The following is a 19,040-nucleotide window of genomic DNA, read 5'->3' on the forward strand; positions in this document are numbered from 1 at the left end:
TTCACTTTAATGAACAGTTGTAGGGCAACAATTCTAGAAGAGTTCCAATTCTCATCAGGAGAATGGACAAGGTGGAGAAGCAGAGAAAATGCAATGAGTAGAATGTCTAAGTCATCACTTTGGAATTGACTGAACATAAATAAAAATGAGAAAGATACGTAAAAAAGAAGGGAATGGGTAAGCAGGGTGATGTCTGGGAGAGGAGGGGCTCCATAGCCATGAGAGTCAACTCTGTAACACCCTATAGGGTTACAACACTGCCATTCATATACTGAGGTAGCAGCAGGGAAACTTTTTAATTGTTAGAAATATTGAACGTTGCCTCCCACCCCCAAACATTTTTCTCATTCAGTTCCTGTTCTTTTTTATTTCTGTAATTTTTACTGTTTAAAAAATGATCTTTTTTCTTTCGGAAGAAGCAATTCTTCAAATCCAGTTCACATAAGGGGATTTGATATGTTCAACAAGCTCCAAATACACTGTATCCAGCAATACCTACTACATGCCTACTTTGAGCTCTGAGCAACCTGCACCTCAAGCCTAGTTCTCATTGTTTTGCTTTTGGCAAATTTTCACTAAGTGCCCTTCCTCCCCAAACACACGTATATGTCTACCAGACCCTAAAGCCCTTTATGAACATGCAAACTCCTCCCTTCTGAAAACCTTTGCGTGAGTGGTCAGCAGGCTAATTCATCCATTGCAATGTGGCTTTGTGCTAGGGTTCTGTTTCCGTGCTGCCTACAAGATAATCACAGATGTGACTGCATCTTAGAGGTTCCTGAATCTTTCAAGAGAGTCTGGTTCAAAAGAAAATTAAAGGTGGAGGTCGGGCGCGGTGGCTCACGCCTGCAATCCCAGCACTTTGGGAGGCCGAGGCGGGCGGATCACCTGAGGTTGGGAGTTCGAAACCAGCCTGACCAACATGGAGAAACCCCGTCTCTACTAAAAATACAAAATTAGCCGGGCGTGGTGGCGCATGCCTGTAATCCCAGCTACTCGGGAGGCTGAGGCAGGAGAATCGCTTGAACCCGGGAGGCAGAGGTTGCGATGAGCCGAGATCGTGCCATTGCACTCCAGCCTGGGCAACAAGAGCGAAACTCCGCCACAAACACACACACACACACACACACACACACACACACACACACACACACACACACACACGGTGTAGTTTAGGAAGTAAAAAAAAAAAAAAAATCAAATCTCCCCTCACACCTCAGGTCTGAAGGCACAAACTCTAGGGCCAGGGCGTTCGCCTACCCAACTCCACATGCACTTGCAGGTCACCTAGCACTCAGGTACCTAGCACTCAGGTACATTGTGGCTCCTTACCTCTCACGACAGCAGCAACAACGTTGATTGGAAGTTTATCACTGTGTGTTACGGGCCATGGGCCATGTGTGTTAGAATTTTATGTGAAATTAACATTTAATTCTCACGGACACCCCTGAAGCAGATGCCACAGCCCCCATTTTGCCAACGAGGCAGCTGAGGTTCCCAGAGGCTCAATACCAGCACCATGGGCGGCAGCACGCAAGGCAAACACAGCCGGAGGTGAGCACATACCTGCTTCGCACCCCATGCTCCTAACCACAAGGTTCCCTCCCTCCAGGAAGGCCGTTGTCTTCCCTGGGACGACTTGCCAGCTCTGAGGCATGACAGTACGGGCCCCCAGAAGGGTGACCAGGAGGCCCTCCTCGTCCCAGCTGCGGGCGTCGCCGCCCACTGCAGGGCCCGGGCTGTGACTCGTGGGGACGGTTCCCTGCGCCCCGGCGGGGGAGGCGGGCGGGGAGGGGCGGCGGGGCGCCGGGGCGGGGCTCGGGACGGCCGGGCTGGGAGCTGGAGCCCACAGCGGGAAGCGGCCGCCGCCCGGGCCGCGCAGGGCTAGGCGAGGCGAGGCGGGGCGGGGCCGGGCGCTACGGGAAGGGGAGGCCGCGCGGACCGGGAGCCGCACCGCGCCAGCCGGGCTGCAGCGGCCGCGCACCAAGGCTGCGATGGGGCTGGAGACGGAGAAGGCGGACGTACAGCTCTTCATGGACGACGACTCCTACAGCCACCACAGCGGCCTCGAGTACGCCGACCCCGAGAAGTTCGCGGACTCGGACCAGGACCGGGATCCCCACCGGCTCAACTCGCATCTCAAGGTGAAGCCCGGGGCGGGCGGGCCCAAGTCCCCGCTGAGGCCGGGAGGTGCGGGCGCCCCTCAGCCCCGCCCTAACCCGTCCCACCATTGCCACCGGGTCGGCCCCGCAGGGTCTGAGACCCGCACCCTTCCCCGGTCCCACCCGTCACCAGGCCGCCCGCGTAGCCAGGAATTCTTAGCCAGGTTCCTGTGCGCCCACCGTGACCCTACGAGAAGAGGCGGACGCCCTGGCACGTCCTTCCCTCCTGCTTCCCCCGCCCGAAGCGCTCCCGGTTCCCGGGGCGTCAGGTCGGCTGACAGTTCGGGGTCCCTGCGTCCTGTCTCCTCAGCTGGGCTTCGAGGATGTGATCGCAGAGCCGGTGACTACGCACTCCTTTGACAAAGTGTGGATCTGCAGCCATGCCCTCTTTGAAATCAGCAAATACGTAATGTACAAGTTCCTGACGGTGTTCCTGGCCATTCCTCTGGCCTTCATTGCGGGAATTCTCTTTGCCACGCTCAGCTGTCTGCACATCTGGTGAGACGGGGCACACCGGGTGGACCGGCTTTCTGAAACATGGGCATATTCTCCGCCACCTGCCCCCTACTCTCCTCTTATCCCAGGCCGGCGTCAGGAGGAGGAACGCGCATCAGTTCCCAAGCAGTAGGAAGAACTGGAAGGCCTTGAAAGGCAATGCGCTTCCTTTAGAATAACAGTTTGGGCTTGGAGTTTCAACAGGAGAAAGAATGTCGGTCTTTCCTGGGGTGTGATTTTCCTTGCATACATAAGGCTGGGCCGAGTGTGGAGGCGGGTACCTAGAAGCCACACTTCTTGCCACAGGCTGCTCTGGGGGCCCTGTTGTGACTCGTGCCTGCGGTTCTGGGCAGGACTCTTCTTTCTTTCATTGCCTTTTATTCAGTCACTACCTGTGCTTGGGGTAAAACAAAAGTGATCTCTGAGCAGAATGTCGCTGACAGTAGAATTGGATGAGGATGTCAGACCTGGTTAAGCAGTAGTGTGGAGGGGCTGCTTCAACTTTGCCCCTGGCAGATGGCAAGGATGGGACCCAGAGGAAAGGGAGGTGTGTGCAGTTAAGGCGAGGGTCCCCCCCAGTACAAACGAATGAAAACTCCAGCTGCGGGATAATGAATGAGAAGGCCTCCAAATTACTTTTTCACTGATGAAACACAAATGGAAGTGGCATCTAATTAAAGGGGAAAGAAATATGGAAGCCCACTGGATACTGATAGGATATTTTGAGTAACTCTATTCATACTCAAAATGTGTCCTAAACTGTAGAGAACTTTCTTAAGCATCTTTTAAATTTTTTTATGAAAAATGTCATATTTTACCAATAAATGTTGTTGTGTTAGAAAATATCCACTTTAATCTGAGAGGAAGAATATTCAGATCATCCCCAGTATCACAACAGTTGTCACGCTAGTGCTTCAGGTTAGTCCTGGTGAAAGGTATAACCCAAGGTACCTCCGTGTCTTTCTTACACCTTTTATGATATTGCCACACCCTGCTAAATACTCGGTGTTCATTGTTAGAAGTTACCAATTTATCCTTTATTCCTCTATACCACCTGAATCTTAATTTCTTTAGTCAGTTAGCTAGCTAGTTAGTTCAACAAACTTTAAATTGATTGAGTGCTTAGTTTGTGCTGGGCACTGGGCCAGGATGAATGAGAGATAGGGTCTGCCTTCAGCTTACTCACAGCCTTATCAGGGCAGCTGGCTAGGTACAGAGATGGACGCTGAGAAAACACAGTCAACTGACAAAGAGGGAGGAACAGACAAGGCTTTGAAGAGGGAAAGGAGTCGAAAAAGACTTTGAAAGGATAAATGAAAATTCACCAAATACGTAAAGGATACACAAAGAACACCAATTTAATTTTATCACTAAAGGTTGTAAACAATTAAACTATGTTGAAGGTGCCAAGATTGCCAGGGAAATGAAAATGTTGCCTTAGTACATGATCAGCTTCATGAAGGTCAAATGGATAGTTATATTCTGACATTTGCACTTGAATTTTTTTTAAGATCCCTGAGTTGGCACATAAGATTTGGGATTCCCAATTAACTAAAACTAATCATCTAACCTCTATGTCAGTTTTCTCACTTTCAAAACTGTGAAAAACTGAGTGACCGCATAGCATATTGTGAAATGCTGACTACGAAGCTATTTGGAAATGTGAAGTACCATATTTATAGTCAACAAAGCTAGGCTTCCCAAAGCTTTTGTGAAAGAATTTGAAAAAAAAAAGTTTCTCATTTACTAAATGGTGGAAAGATATAAGTAAAACTACAATTAACCAAGCAATGCCTCTCTCCAGCTGGCTCTTCTGAGAATGGGAGGTGTTTTTGTATAGTGCTTCAATTGGTGAATCATCAATGCACCTTTTTTTAGCCACATAAAATGTATTATTTAATATTATTTAACTTCAGCTTGTTTTTTTATCTATATTTATGTGGGGCATTAATATTTAACTGTCAGACATTTGTCACCAGGCAGCTGTGATTGCAAGTAGAGGAGTAATTTCAAACAAGAATGCTTAAAAGTTAGCTTATGCCTTGATAAAACAGGTTTATCATTAATAGATTGCATTCCCATGACATGATAAGACCAGATCAAGGACGACCTTACAGAATTGCAAACCCATTTGGGCAAGCTTTTTTTGTTTTCTTTTCTTTTTATATATATATTTTTAAAGCAGGGGCTTGTGTATTGTTTTTACCAAAAAGTTAGTGGTGACCAAAGCTAGGAAAATATGCAGTAGTGGAACTTTGAACCATGTCACAATATTAAAACAGGTCAGATTTTAGGTCCTTTAAACAAACAAACAACAACAATAAAACACAGAAGTCTGGTGGTGTTGGATACTAGACCAGAAGTACGGGCCATTAGGAATCAGTGAATTAGTTGGATTCCATACTACAGTCAGACAGAGATAGCTGCTGTTTGTTAAGCACAGGTTATTGGTCATAAGTGGATCATAACCAAAGAAATGTGACTGGAGCACCCATATGCCTTATTTTTGCTGGGATGCAAAGCAAACAAATGCCCAACTGATGGAAATGCGATAGTAGCAATCTCATTTCTAGAAGACAGTTTTCATACAGTAAATTGCTATGAATGCACTCTGCATGACTCTACAATTACTACAACACTAAATAAAAGTCTCTATCCTATGGCCTTATTATCCAAGGATATATATTATCCAAGGAATATATAACCTTACATATATTAATATATATAATATATATATAGTATAAGATTTACTTAGGAAGTATTGGCCACATTGAGCCTCAACCAAATTTTGGGTCAATCAGAACTGCCTGGAGTTTCAGAAGCTAAACTATTTGTGATGTTGAGAACCCAACTTAAGTTTGATGTCAGAGGATCATTAGATTCTCTGCTCCAAAATGAGGGAACACAAGTAAACAAAAATAAAATCCAAATGAGTTAACAACACCCTATAAACTGAACTCCTCAAATGTGGGTAACTGCTTTGCTGAACAAGAAGATTCACTTTTGACATGTGCTAAATTCCCTTTTAGGACATAGAGATCTAAGGAGTCACAGAGATAGAAAATTTATTAGCCTAAGGAAGAATAGAAAGTACATTGTATTCTGGCTGGGAGCAGTGGCTCTCGCATGTAATCCCAGCACTTTGGGAGGCCAAGCTGGGCAGATCACTTGAGGTCAGGAGTTCAAGAACAGCCTGGCCAACATGGTGAAACTCTGTCTCTACTAAAAATACAAAAATTAGCCAAGCATAGTAGCAAGTGCCCATGATCCCAGCTACTCAGGGAGGCTGAGGCAGGAGAATCACTTGAACCCGGGAGGCGAAGGTTGCAGTGAGCCGAGATCACATCACTGCACTCCAGCCTGGGCAACAGAGTGAGACCCTGAAAAGAAAGAAGGAAGGGAAGGGAAGAGGAGGGGAGGGGAGAAGAAAGAGAGAGAGAAAGAAAGAGAGAGAGGGAGGGAGGGAGGGAGGGAGGGAGGAAGGAAGGGAGGGAGGGAGGGAGGAAGACAGAAAGAGAGAGAAAGAAGGAAAGAAAAAGAAAGAAAGAAAGGAAGAAAGAAAAAAGAAAAGAAAGGAAAGAAAGAAAGTAAGAAAAAGAAAGAAAGAAGAAAGAAAGAGAAAGAAAGAAAGAAGGAAGGAATTCTAAGTGAAGTGGATTTGGTTAGGAAACTTTCTGATCTAAACTTCAGCCTTTTAATAGGCCAATTTGAGGTCATCTTGTTATAGTTATTTTCATTATATATTCTGCCTTCAAAATAGGTCTATTTATTGTACATTATAATGACAGCATCATACAGGCATTTCAGGGGTACATAATAAATGTCAGTCCTCATAGCCAGTTCTGAGAGATCTCCTGGTGTCACTTTAATTTGTAGCAACATGCCCAAGACCACATATCAAGAGAGAAATATAATAGAATAAGAAGTCTAAAGTTGCCATCATTGAGGTTTCTATTCAGCTATTTATCTCTGAAACACTTAGTAATTAATTTTCTTATTATATAAAAGTGTTTCATGTATTTAGCACTTGAAATAAAACACAAGTATAATTTGTGGAGACAGTCAATGTGAATAATTCTAAAAATATATCAATCAATCAGAAAGCTGCCTAATATTTCCTTCATTTTAGGCTAAGTACAGCAGACCCTCATTTAAGTCATATTTTAATAGCAAACCAAGAAAATCAGCCTACTCTCTTATGCCCACCCAGGTAATAATAAAGCTTCCATTGAGGCTACCAGCAGTGCCTGAAAATCTCACAACTACTTTTGTGCTCAGAGGACATTACTACAACAGAGAACATTATTTAGAAAATTACATATAAAATTAACCATCCTGAGGACTATAAGGATATGCAGCTATGTTAGGAACAAGCATACGAAAAATAACAATTTCAGGATAGACTAGTTTTCTTGTGTAAAAGTTCTAACATCAATTGCAGGGTTCTTTCAACTATACCATACAGCCCTTTTCAGTGTGTGTGATTACTGTGAAAAAATTTAAAAATATAAAACATAGTTAATAACATAAGGCATAAAAGAATGATAAATTTATGTTAGCTCAACCATTTACTAAGGGTCAAGGATGTCCTCACTGTTTAAAAAAACTTAAACGCTAGTAGGAAAGACAGAAATACAGCATCTATTTATAATACCTTTTGATACATGTGAAGATTAAGAAGTTTGTTTCAGTACTTTAGAAATACAATGAGGGAATATCCGATCTAGCCTGGTCCAGGAAAAGGGAAGACTGAGGCAGCAGGAAAGGCTATCAGGAAGTAAACCCTCAGGGAAGTGTGAAGACTTAAGCAGGTTAATGTTAACTGGCAGAGACCAGGTAGATAAAGACATGGTTTTATTTATTTTTGTTTTACTGTTTCAGATAGCATGCCACCAGTAGAAAGAATATTAGTGTTTATTATCTACATGACTATATTTGTAGGCAACATATTGTTTGTGCATCTTATCACTTTAGTCCATTTGCATTACTATGAAGGAATACCTGAGACTAGGTTATTTATAAAGAAAAGAGGTTTATTTTTGCTCACAGTTCTGTGGGAAGCACAGTGCCAGCATCTACTTTAGGCAAGGACCTCAGGAAGCTTCCACTTATAGTGGAAGGAGAAGGAGGAGCAGGCATGTCACATGGCAAGAAAGGGAGCAAGAGAGAGAATGGGGAGGTCCCAGACTCTTTTAATTAATCAGATCTCAAGCAAACTAACTGAGTGAGAACTCACGTTACCAAGAGGGTGGCAGGCGCTAAGACATTCATGAGGGATCTACCCGCTGTGATCCAATTATCCCCACTCGGCCCCACCTCCAACACTGGGGACTACATTTCAAAATGAGAGTCGGGGGGACAAAAAACCCAAATCATTATCAGTGATCATTGTTCATTTATTTGTTTCAAACTCTCAACCAAATTTAAGTAAATGGGTCAGTATTGTATCTTTTCATACATGTACAAGAGAGACCTTATTTGGTAACAGCAACAATCCTCACACATCTCTCTTCCTTCCTTCCAGGATTTTAATGCCTTTTGTAAAGACCTGCCTAATGGTTCTGCCTTCAGTGCAGACAATATGGAAGAGTGTGACAGATGTTATCATTGCTCCATTGTGTACGAGCGTAGGACGATGCTTCTCTTCTGTCAGCCTGCAACTGAGCCAGGATTGAATACTCGGACCCCAGGTCTGGAGATTGGGATACTGTAATACTTCTTTGTTATTATAACATAAAAGCACCACTGTTCTGTTCATTTCCTAGCTGTTCTAATTAAGAAAACTATTAAGATGAGCAACCACATTTAGAAATGTTTATTGACAGGTCTTTTCAAATAATGCTTTTCTAATTAATAGCCAAAGATTTCATATCTAACTTTGTAACCAGAATTATACAGTAAGTTGACACCACTTAGATTTAAAGGCAGACAGTTTTGCTTTAGTACAATAGTATACATTTTATAATGATGAACTTATAATGATTAAGGGACATTTCTATAAAAATACTACAATAGTTTTATGCTCAACTTCCCATTAAAAATGAGATTTCTTATTTGTTTGTTTGTCTGTTTTTACTCTGGGAGTAATACTTTTTAAATTACCTTTACATATATAGTCACTGGCATACTGAGAATATACAATGATCCTGGAAATTGCAGTAACAAAAGCACACAATGATTATAGTAACTATAAGATACAATAAAACAAATAAATGTGAAAGTAGATTCATGAAAATGTATTCCTTTAAAATATTGTTTTCCTACAGGCCTATTTAACAAGATGTTTCATTTTACTGTATATTTTGTAGTTAATATAAATGTTGCTCTAATCAGATTGCTTAAAAGCATTTTTATTATATTTATGTTGTTGAACTAATATATGAAATAAGTAAATGTAGCTCCCACAAGGTAAACTTCATTGGTAAGATTGCACTGTTCTGATTATGTAAGCATTTATACATCTTCTTTGGAAATAAAAGATAAAAGAGCGATACATAAAGCTTTCTTTTCTAACTTTTCCAAGCAAAATCTAAAATGTTTTATGACATTTTTCTGGCTGTGATCTTAAAATAATTCATATCTAAATAGTATTTTGTCTAGGAGATTCTTTCTCTCTAGTAGTTAGAAATTAAATCTGTGTCAGCATTCCTATTAATGTCTCACTTTACTTTCAAGTAATATTGGTGCTATTTAACATTTTACAGTAAATGTTACTTCTGATACTTTAGTACAATTTCAACTACAGTGATTCATGTAGAGAGACAGGAGAGTTGTCAACTTGTTGGGCTACTGAACTACATGCATAAACTAAAAACTAACAGCTACAAACTTTTAAGATTTCTCTAATATTGGTATGTAACACAGGATAAAGTTATTCTTGTCATTTTGAACTGTAGAGTCCTATTTCAGTGTGATGAATCACTGTTGCTTTGAAAAATCTCATTATTTCTGGGCCAGGCATGGTGGCTCACCCCTTTAATCCCAGCACTTTGGGAGGCCAAGGTGGGTGGATCATGAGGTCAGGAGATCAAGACCATCCTGGCCAACATGGTGATACCCCGTCTCTACTAAAAATACAAAAAAATTAGTTGGGCATGGTGGCATGCACCTGTAGTCCCAGCTACCTGGGAGGCTGAGGCAGGAGAATTGCTTGAACCCGGGAGGCAGAGGTTGCAGTGAGCCAAAATCATGCCACTGCACTCCTGCCTGCACTCCCAACAGAGCAAGAGTCTGTCTCAAAAAAAAAAAAAGAAAGAAAAAAGAAAAATCTCATTATTTCAAAATGATAGACATATACCAAAAACAAGTCTATAATGTGAGTAGTTACTAAAATTTACACATCTTAAAAGTGTGTAAATGCTTAAATTTCAGAATTACCATCAGAACCTCAATTGACATTCCTTTGAATACACTAATAAGTGACAAATAAGATTAATAAGATTTTTCAAAATCGCCAGGACTGGTGAATATAAATGATGATTGAACTGGAATAATATTGGGGACCAAATCAAATGAATGATTAAATTATGAAGCTCATATCCTTTTGAAGGTAGTTGCAAAGAGACATTTCAAAACTGCCCTAGGCCACTGCAGCATCCTTAGATGGGACGCATAATCATTACCTTAAAGCATCACCACTCATTTTGACCATATAGATTTTATTATGTTAGTTTAAAAGGTCAATCAGCCTCATGACTTTATAGTTATGTCTTGTATTTAAAAACATTTTTTATACATTTGGATATGTTGATAAACCAAAAACATTTGATTAATAAAATATCTATTTCAATAAATTATGAGCTATCCTTTCAAATAGCTATTGGCAAGTTTTAAACCCAAAATATATACACATAGTTCTGTAATAAAACTGTGTGACTTCTCAAGTAACATGACTTCCTTATTTCCGAACAGTACTGGTTACTTTCAAAATGAATTTTTATTGAGATTTTCCATTAACTATTTTTTTCAAAGACTCAAATTTTGTACCAAGTAAATCCAGGCTTTATGTACAAACATGTTGTTTGTTTTATTTGGGGCTGGGGGAGGTATATGATGAGCAGACTTCTCGGAATTCATAATAAATTTTCTAAAAGCCTACAAATGTGTGTATTGCTTTTATTACAGTAAATATGGAATCTTTCATACTTATTTTTACCTTATTAAAAACTCAAAATAGATAATAAATACATTAGTTATTGCTTATTTGGGAATGTATTTTTAAAAATTATTACATTAGTAGTTGAATTCTTTGTTTTCCAGCACTTAAAGAGGTTCCATATAAATGTTCTATCATTTGATGAATAGTATAAAATAGCCTGTTCACACACCCACCATACTTCTTCTTTTTTATAGTCTTTTCTTGCTAATCCTAAATAAACTGAAATTTGTTTCCAATTTTTAAAATAAGAAAGTAACAATATAAATCACAGGTACTTGGATACCTGTACCATGAAGCTAGACTAGAGTCCAAAATTATTTTTGGAAAGTGAGTATGTGAAGAGTAGTTGCTGATATTGGCATACATTTTCTTGTCAGTTCATCTGGAAAAACGACCAACCTATAATAATAAAGCAGGTGCTTGGCTTTTTAAAATGTTCTTTATAGTTTTCAGGAACTTCTAAAAATTCATCTTTTTGATAGTCATCCACATCCCATTAATTTATTTTGATGCCTCTCTTGGAAAGTTGTTGGAGTGTGGTGAAAAAAGCCCTGCCCTAGAAGTCAGGCAACTGGATTCCAGTCTCAGCATTGCCATCATTGAGGTGTATCCCTTCATGCAAAGGGTTTAATCTCGGGTTCTCAGTTTTCTTATCGTTAATGAAAGAATTGAACTAAATGTTCTCTCAGGAGCTTCCTATCTCATTGTTTTCTGTGACTTCAGTAGGATGAAGACTTGGCTATGTATACGAAAACCAACCTAGCTGTCCAGTCCAAAAATATTTTTTTAAATCGGTGAATTTTCAATCAATTACAGGATAGGTGTGCTATAAATACAATAATTAATGCATGTACTTTTCACCCTTCTATTGATTGTGAGACTGTATTTGGCCTCAATTCATTAAAACAGAGATCCTAAGATTTTTATCAATGCCAAGTCTTTATTATTATTATGAATTTCTCAAAAAAAATATATCTTAATTAGAATTTGCGATTGAACCTTTAACAACATGGGGTTGAACTGCTCAGTCCACTTATACTCAGATTTTTTTTCAGTAAATACAGTTAGCCTTCCGTATCCACAGGTTCCTCATCCACCATCAAACTGGATCCAAAATAGAGTATTGCAAGATGCAAAACCCTCAGACAAGGAGGGCTGACTTTTCACCTCCTTGGGTTCTGCAGGGATGATGGGATTTAAGTATGCAAGGATTTTTATATCTGCAGGGGAGTTCTGGAACCAATCCCTCGAGGGTACTGAGGAATGACTCTATTTCATTTTAAGATTTTCTATCAAAATCACTGCTGTGCCCCATAATCACTGCCATCTTTCTCTTTTGCCTGGCTATTTGCCACAGCCTCCTAACTAATCTCAATCCCTGCCTTCAATATGATCACCAATCCATTTTTCTCTAAAAAAAACGTGATTATACCAAGACTACCCTGTCATTTCCCTGCTTAAAACTATCAATTGTATGTGATTGCCCTGAGAATAATATTCCAAGTTCTTGAGCAGCATATGCAAGGCCTTCGCCATCAACCCGTTGTCATCGTTAGCAACTCTTCTGTAGCTTTACTGAACAACCCGTGCTACTCCTGTGTACCCATGCCAGCATTGTTTTTCTCCTCATGCCTGCCTCACTCTTATCTGTTTCCAAAACTCTTCCACATTAAGTGCCTCTTCTGTGTCTACATCTAAAATCTTGTACAAATTCCTATTATCACCTGTCACGTTGTAAAAGTAACCCAGTTAACTAATACCATTAGATTGCTAGTTAGGTATTTGAGAACCAAAAACATCACTTCACCTTTGCTGGGATTCTGAAATGGTGCCCAGTACTTAATGAGTTCCATCAATATTTTCTGAATGAATGATTATGTAAATAAATAACTGGAGAAAGCTTGGGATAATTGCAGAACTGAGAGTGGGAATTGCACAAAACTTCATAATTTCTTCTTTACAAAAGGGATTTGAAATGTACTGATTCTAATAAAACTTTCCTTCCCACCATTTTCTCACTCATGAATCATTAAGTTGAGAAAACAAAAACGTATATAAACCATTTTATATTTTATCAATTGGGGTAATGCCTGCCTTTAGTCTCCATTCTCGTATCTAAAATTTACTTTTAATTCTTCAGGGGTAGACAGCCCTAGCATTTAGAAACTTGTCTGGAAACATACTTTCATGCTTTCTAGAATGTTGCTGTTTCATTTACTATTCTATTCCTCACTTTGAAATTTATAACACTGAAAGATTGTTTCTTTGGGTTTTACATTTTAGAAAACACAATGTCTCATCTGAATCCCAGGACAAATTAAATAACATAATGGAGAAATCAAACAAATAATAGCTCAGTTTTTCTAGCTTGCAACTTTATCATTTTAGAATGTTTGTTTAAGATAACAAGTGCTTAAAGAATTTTTACAGGGTTACATGTTACTTTAAGAAACTTAAAAAAATAGTAAGTAGAGCTGCAAAGAAAAATTACCACAATGAATGTAATTTATCACAAATCAGGATTTGGTACACTTCTTCCCTTCAAGTTGTGTATGTGTGTAGGGAAGACAGGGGAAGAAGTTGACAGAGGAGGGGTAAAGGATACAGGTATACTAGATAGTTTATATTTTTTAGGAATAAAAATAAGTTTGGCAACTATAATTTAACCATCCCAATTTCTTCTCCCTATTCACCCCAAAATAGCAAAATGAGCAAAATAAAGCACCCCTTGCTAAATTTTTAAGACATTTCTGTGCCCACTCTCCAGTTTCTTGCTTTGGATTGTGCCTGAAATGCTGCCATTGGAACTTGATATCTTGATACTTTTTTAAGTGAAACATACCTTTGATTGGGGTAACATTTCAATCTATTAGCAGTCATCTATTTACTTTAGGTGAACAAATGATCTGAGAAAGGAGTGTTGAAAACTACATATGGGAACCAAGCGTAAGAGCTCTGAGCACAATATGAGAGCACCATACACTGATTAAAAGAGATGTCACCAAAGAGAAAGCTGTGACAAAGGGAAACAAGAGGCTCCAATCACATGGCCTTCAGCCTTCCCAGTTTCGCTTTTGGACAACCCAAATCCCTAGTGAAAGGGGCATGGAATCTGAACAGGAGTGGAGGAAGTTGAAGTCAGCTAAAGACTTTTCTTTTTATCCACAAAGGAAAGTTGCTTTTGTCTTACTGAATGAATAGGACCCTAGGAGTGGGCATGAGGGCTCTGCTGGAACCATGTGCCCTAAAGACAATGCCGAAGGGTGCAACTGAAAATGAAAATGAAACTGTAACTTGTGACCATCTATCTGTGTCTTCTTTCGCCTTGCCTCTCTGTGCTGTTGACTGTTGCGGCATGTCTGCGGCAAAGAAAGACCATGCTGCAGTCAGAGAAATCAGAGGACACCACTTCAACAATTAACCAAAAATAGGACAGGGACACCTATCTGCCTGCGCTTGGACGTATTAGGTCATTCAGCTCAGCTGTGTGACTGGAGAAATCATTTTGCCATTATAGGAAAAGGTAGGGGTGTAGGATGATGAGAGAAAGGAAGAGACATGACTCAGAGTGGGAAACAGCACGTAGCCAAGGGCAAATATTTCTCTCAGACATAAATGGATCAGGAAGAGGTGAGAGCAGCAGGTCATCTTTGGAGCATTCTTTTCTTTCCTGCCTCCCAGTCACTTGTCACTGAGCACCAACCAGTAACAAAAGGGGAGAGAAGGACAGTATGCAGGACCTGTTTCTCTAACTGACTGGCACATCGGTTCCAGCCAACTGCTGTCTCAGCTAACTAGGGCAGTGAAACAAGGAGTCATTTGGAAAGTTTCAGGGATGCACACTCCACATCTCAGGGAGGCAAGTGGTGAGGAATAACCACCACGCTTATTTTACTGAGGAGGAAACTGGTTGAAATTCTTTATGTATTATATGGCTGGGAGACCTCTGATCTCAGTACAAACAATAACAGGAGTATTTAGATTTGCCGAGCACTTATAATCTTCTGGGCATTTACTTAATCAGTACAATAACCCTACGATGGGAATGTTACTGTCATTCCCATTTTTCAGATAATGAAACTGATGCTGTGAAGTTAAGGAATTTGCCCTAGACCACAGTCAGGATGTGAGCCAAGAGAGCCTGACATCAGAGCCCACACTCCTAATCACTGTAGAGATGATTTTCTATTTCCTGAAAGAATGTGTCCGTGGCTGTTCTTATGGCTTCCAGCCAAAATCTTCTTTTTTCATTCATCCACCTTTCCTACTCTGAGAAGCACCTTTTTTTCCATTCTCCCATCAATGGAGGCAGTTTCATGTCCTCAGTTGTAAGAGCTGCCCCAAGCTAGCACCTGGGCTTCATGTACCCTCCTCACTCGGCCTCCATCTAATCCCTGAGCCCCTCCCCCAGCCCTGTACGCCGCTTTTCAGGGCACACCCTTTCTTTCTCCTTAGGATCTGAGCTCTAGACTTTACACTCCAGCTAAAGTCAGAAAAATAGTTCCCAAATGCCATTATTCTCATTTTTTGTAAATTTTGTAGCATTTTATTCCTTCACACAGACTTCCCTAATATGTATCAAAAGCCCAGTGATGATTTTTCTTCTCAATGCTAAACATCCTGACATGTAAAATATTAATAATTACAGCAATAATTTCAGTTTGGACTAAGCATATTGTTTTCTAGACAGAATCCTTGTTTTGTATTTTCTTCATTTTGTCGGAAATTTCTTGTCAGTTTGTACATCCTTTAATATGTTATCCAATTTTATTGTCAGTTACTTTGTCTTGGAGATCCCAGGGAAAACCATATATGAATTTATTTTCTCCTATTGAATAATTTGCTCATTATAAATTCTCTTTATTTTATTTTTTAGAGACAGGGTCTTGTTCTATCACCCAGGCTGGAGTGCAGTGGTGCAATCTCCTAGGTTCAAGTGATCCTCCCTCTTCAGCCTCCCCAGTTTCTAGGACTTCAGGTGCATACCATCGCACCCAGTTTCTACATATTTCTCACAAAGTGACAGTGGTAAACCAATCAGTATCAAAGTCAAGAATTAGATTGAAAAAATGGGAAATCATGACACTAGAATACATAAAAAGAAGCATAAGATGCAACCAACCCTTTCTCTCCAGTTATCTGTAGCCTTTTTGGGGCAGACATAGGAATAGCACACATTATTCAGGGTTAGGTAACATAAACAAGATGAAAAGATCCCCACAGAATTTCTTGTCTATTCAATCAATTTCACATGTTGTATGTGCAGGGGCCACGCAGGGGATGGGATGGGTGGAGTGAGGGGCATGATGAAAGCACTGGAAATAAAACACCAAAAAGTAATTTGTTATCATATAGAAGAACCAAGTGAGCAATCAACTGAATCATTAATATACATTTTATTTAGACGAGGAAAATCCTATGATGATTACAATTTTTAAAATTAGATTGCTAAAAAAGTATCAGCATTGTTGGTATTATTTGTCCTGGAAGTGATTGAAGGGTCCTAGGAAAAAAAATAACTGTGTAAATTGATTTTTATTAAAACTATTTTTTTGGCCGGGCACGGTGGCTCACACCTGTAATCCCAGCACTTTGGGAGGCCGAGGCGGGTGGATCACGAGGTCAGGAGATCGAGACCTTCCTGGCCAAAACCCTGAAACCCCGTCTCTACTAAAAATACAAAAAGAAATTAGCCGGGCGTGGTGGCAGGTGCCTGTAGTCCCAGCTACTCGGGAGGCTGAGGCAGGAGAATGGCGTGAACCCAGGAGGCGGAGCTTGCAGTGAGCCAAGATCGCGCCACTGCACTCTAGCCTGGGTGACAGAGCGAGATTCCGTCTCAAAAAAAAAAAACAAAAAACAAAAAAACAAAGACTATTTTTTTTCTCTGAGGAAAAAAAATCTTATTTGGGGTTATCCTAAGCAACAATCTTATTTGACTAGGCACACACAAACACAAAAAACTGTGACCATCAGTATGTTCAAACAAGGGAAAATGGCAAATAGAAGATTGTAAAATAATTTTCCTGGAAGAACTTTGGCAATGATAAGCATTAATCTGGGGCAGATCAGATGCAGACCAGGCTCTATGATGTGTGATGAGCTAGGGATCTATTGATTTCCATGATTTTACGGTTCTTAGAGTTGAAGAAATATTCAGAATTGGAAAGGAAAATCCCTTAAGTCTGCAATGAAGTCTGCAGGGCATGGGACTCTCCAAAACGCAGGATAGGTTTGGGCTACTTTGAAGCAGCCCCTAAGAAATTGTTCTTTTTATGAAGTTAATAGATTGGTCCACCTCAACTCTTGCTGTTCACCAATACCTTTTTGGTGTGGTCAATGAGACAACTTAATACAGCTCAAGCCCTTTCATAGCAAAAATAAATAAAAAATAATAATAATCCTGTCTACTGCCCAGTTTGTAATTCTTGATTTCACATTCCAAGAAGCCTTCAGTTTATAGAAATAGAAAGAACTGCCAGTTCCCTGCAAGCACCTTGGCCAACTTAGCCTGTAGGGTTCCCCCTTAAATGATGTATCCTTCAATTTGCTTACAAATATTTCTTTAATAGTATGTTCCTTCATTTTATTGAGTTGGGATTCCCTGTAAGTCATCCAGCCTGCAGTGCTGCTGCTCTTCCCATGATATAAAGGCTCCTTTTGTGTGTATTTGTGGAATTTTGTTCTCCATTCAGGGTTCTTACATAGGTGAGTGATATTTACTGGCATAACTTCTGCATTTTTAAACATCTTCAGGTTTAAAGTTTTTATTTCCCCTACATTACTGTTTCTCAAAATAAAATGAGCATAGGAATCACCAGGGGATCTTGTTAAGATGCCAATTCAAATTCAGTAAATCTGGGATTGGTCCTGGGATTCTGCATTTCTAACAAGCTCCCTGGATGCTCAGGCTGCAAGTCCCTAGATCAAACTTTGAGTAGCAAGGATCTATCTAGTAAGTAGCTTGAGTAAGACATGGAAAGAGATGAAGATAAAGTAGCTACAGACAGACAAGAGAAGAAACTAACAGAGAGTTCATTTGTTTAGCTCTATGAGAAGATTCTACTGGCTGTCCAAAAACTAAATCCCCCACACCTGCTTTAAAACACATTCATATTCCCTCTGAAGTTAGCTGAGTTGCTTGAAGGCAAAACCAGCAGTGCAGAAATAAACCCCATTCTCCAGTATGCACAAAAGCTGATGTTGCAATTAAAGATTTTCCCCGGAATTAGTGAAAAAACAAACTCATCATATGATTACAAGAAAGTAAAGTTCTGTATGAAAAGCAGATCACTTATGTGTATGTTCACCACATGAACCTACATCCACACACACACACACACACACATAGAAACACACACACACACACAGAGTCTTTAAAGACTGACTTTATTTTATGCTGTAATCCTAGACTTTGGGAGGCTGAAGTGGATGGATTGCCTGAGTCCAGGAGTTCGAAACCAGCCTGGCAAAAATCCTGTCTCTACCAAAAATATAAAAATTAGCTGGGTCTGGTGGCACACACCTGTAGTCCCAGCTACTAGGGAGGCTGAGGATCACCTGAGCCTGGGAGGTGGAGGCTGCAGTCAGCCGTGAAGCATGCCACTGTACTCCAGCCTGGGCAAGAGAACGAGACTCTGTCTCAAAAAAAAAATATGAAAAATCAACTTGCATACATACATATAATGTGTGTGTATATACAAGCACATATACATATATTACATATATATATATATACTTTTAAAAGAGTAAAATATTTTACTCTTTTAAAGCATCAATGCCTCAAAAGGAGTGGTTTAGAGATAATATTTCCCCAGGTAAAACCAACTCCTGAAAAGTAGTTTATTTACTAGGGAAAGGGCCAAAAGGAAAGAGAGTTTCCTTTGTTAAATAATGGAGCCCTGACTTAAAGCCAGATGGGTTACAAAACAAAGGGCTTCTGTGGAGAACTACTCCAAATATTTACATTAACTTAAGAAAAACATGAAAGTTTAATATCTCCTTATAATTTGGGGTAGTATTAAGGGGCTAAAGTCATTTTTTATTCTTTATCATTTCATTATAATTAAAATGGATTTTTAATTACTTACTTGTTAATAATAAAATCTATGTTTCCCTAATATGCTATTTAAAAGCTCTACTAGTATGCTATAAAATGGTACATTTCTCAGATATAAGCTATATTATGTTAAATATATATTAAATCTAGGTACAAGTTATATCATATT

General features: G+C 40.0%; 1 protein-coding gene across 2 annotated transcripts; it reads left to right on the forward strand.

Annotated features, from left to right (window-relative positions):
- The first annotated feature begins 1,602 nt into the window (after window positions 1–1,602).
- Window positions 1,603–10,753, forward strand: CAV2 (caveolin 2). Of its 2 annotated transcripts, NM_001135826.1 has the most exon segments (3): window positions 1,603–2,144; window positions 2,473–2,660; window positions 8,182–10,753. In NM_001135826.1, coding segments are annotated over 3 exon segments (489 nt in total). In that variant the 5' UTR covers window positions 1,603–1,994; the 3' UTR covers window positions 8,333–10,753.
- The last annotated feature ends 8,287 nt before the right edge of the window (window positions 10,754–19,040 follow it).

Source organism: Pan troglodytes, chromosome 6 (genome assembly GCF_028858775.2).
Source record: "Pan troglodytes isolate AG18354 chromosome 6, NHGRI_mPanTro3-v2.0_pri, whole genome shotgun sequence".
NCBI classification, from domain to species: domain Eukaryota; kingdom Metazoa; phylum Chordata; class Mammalia; order Primates; family Hominidae; genus Pan; species Pan troglodytes.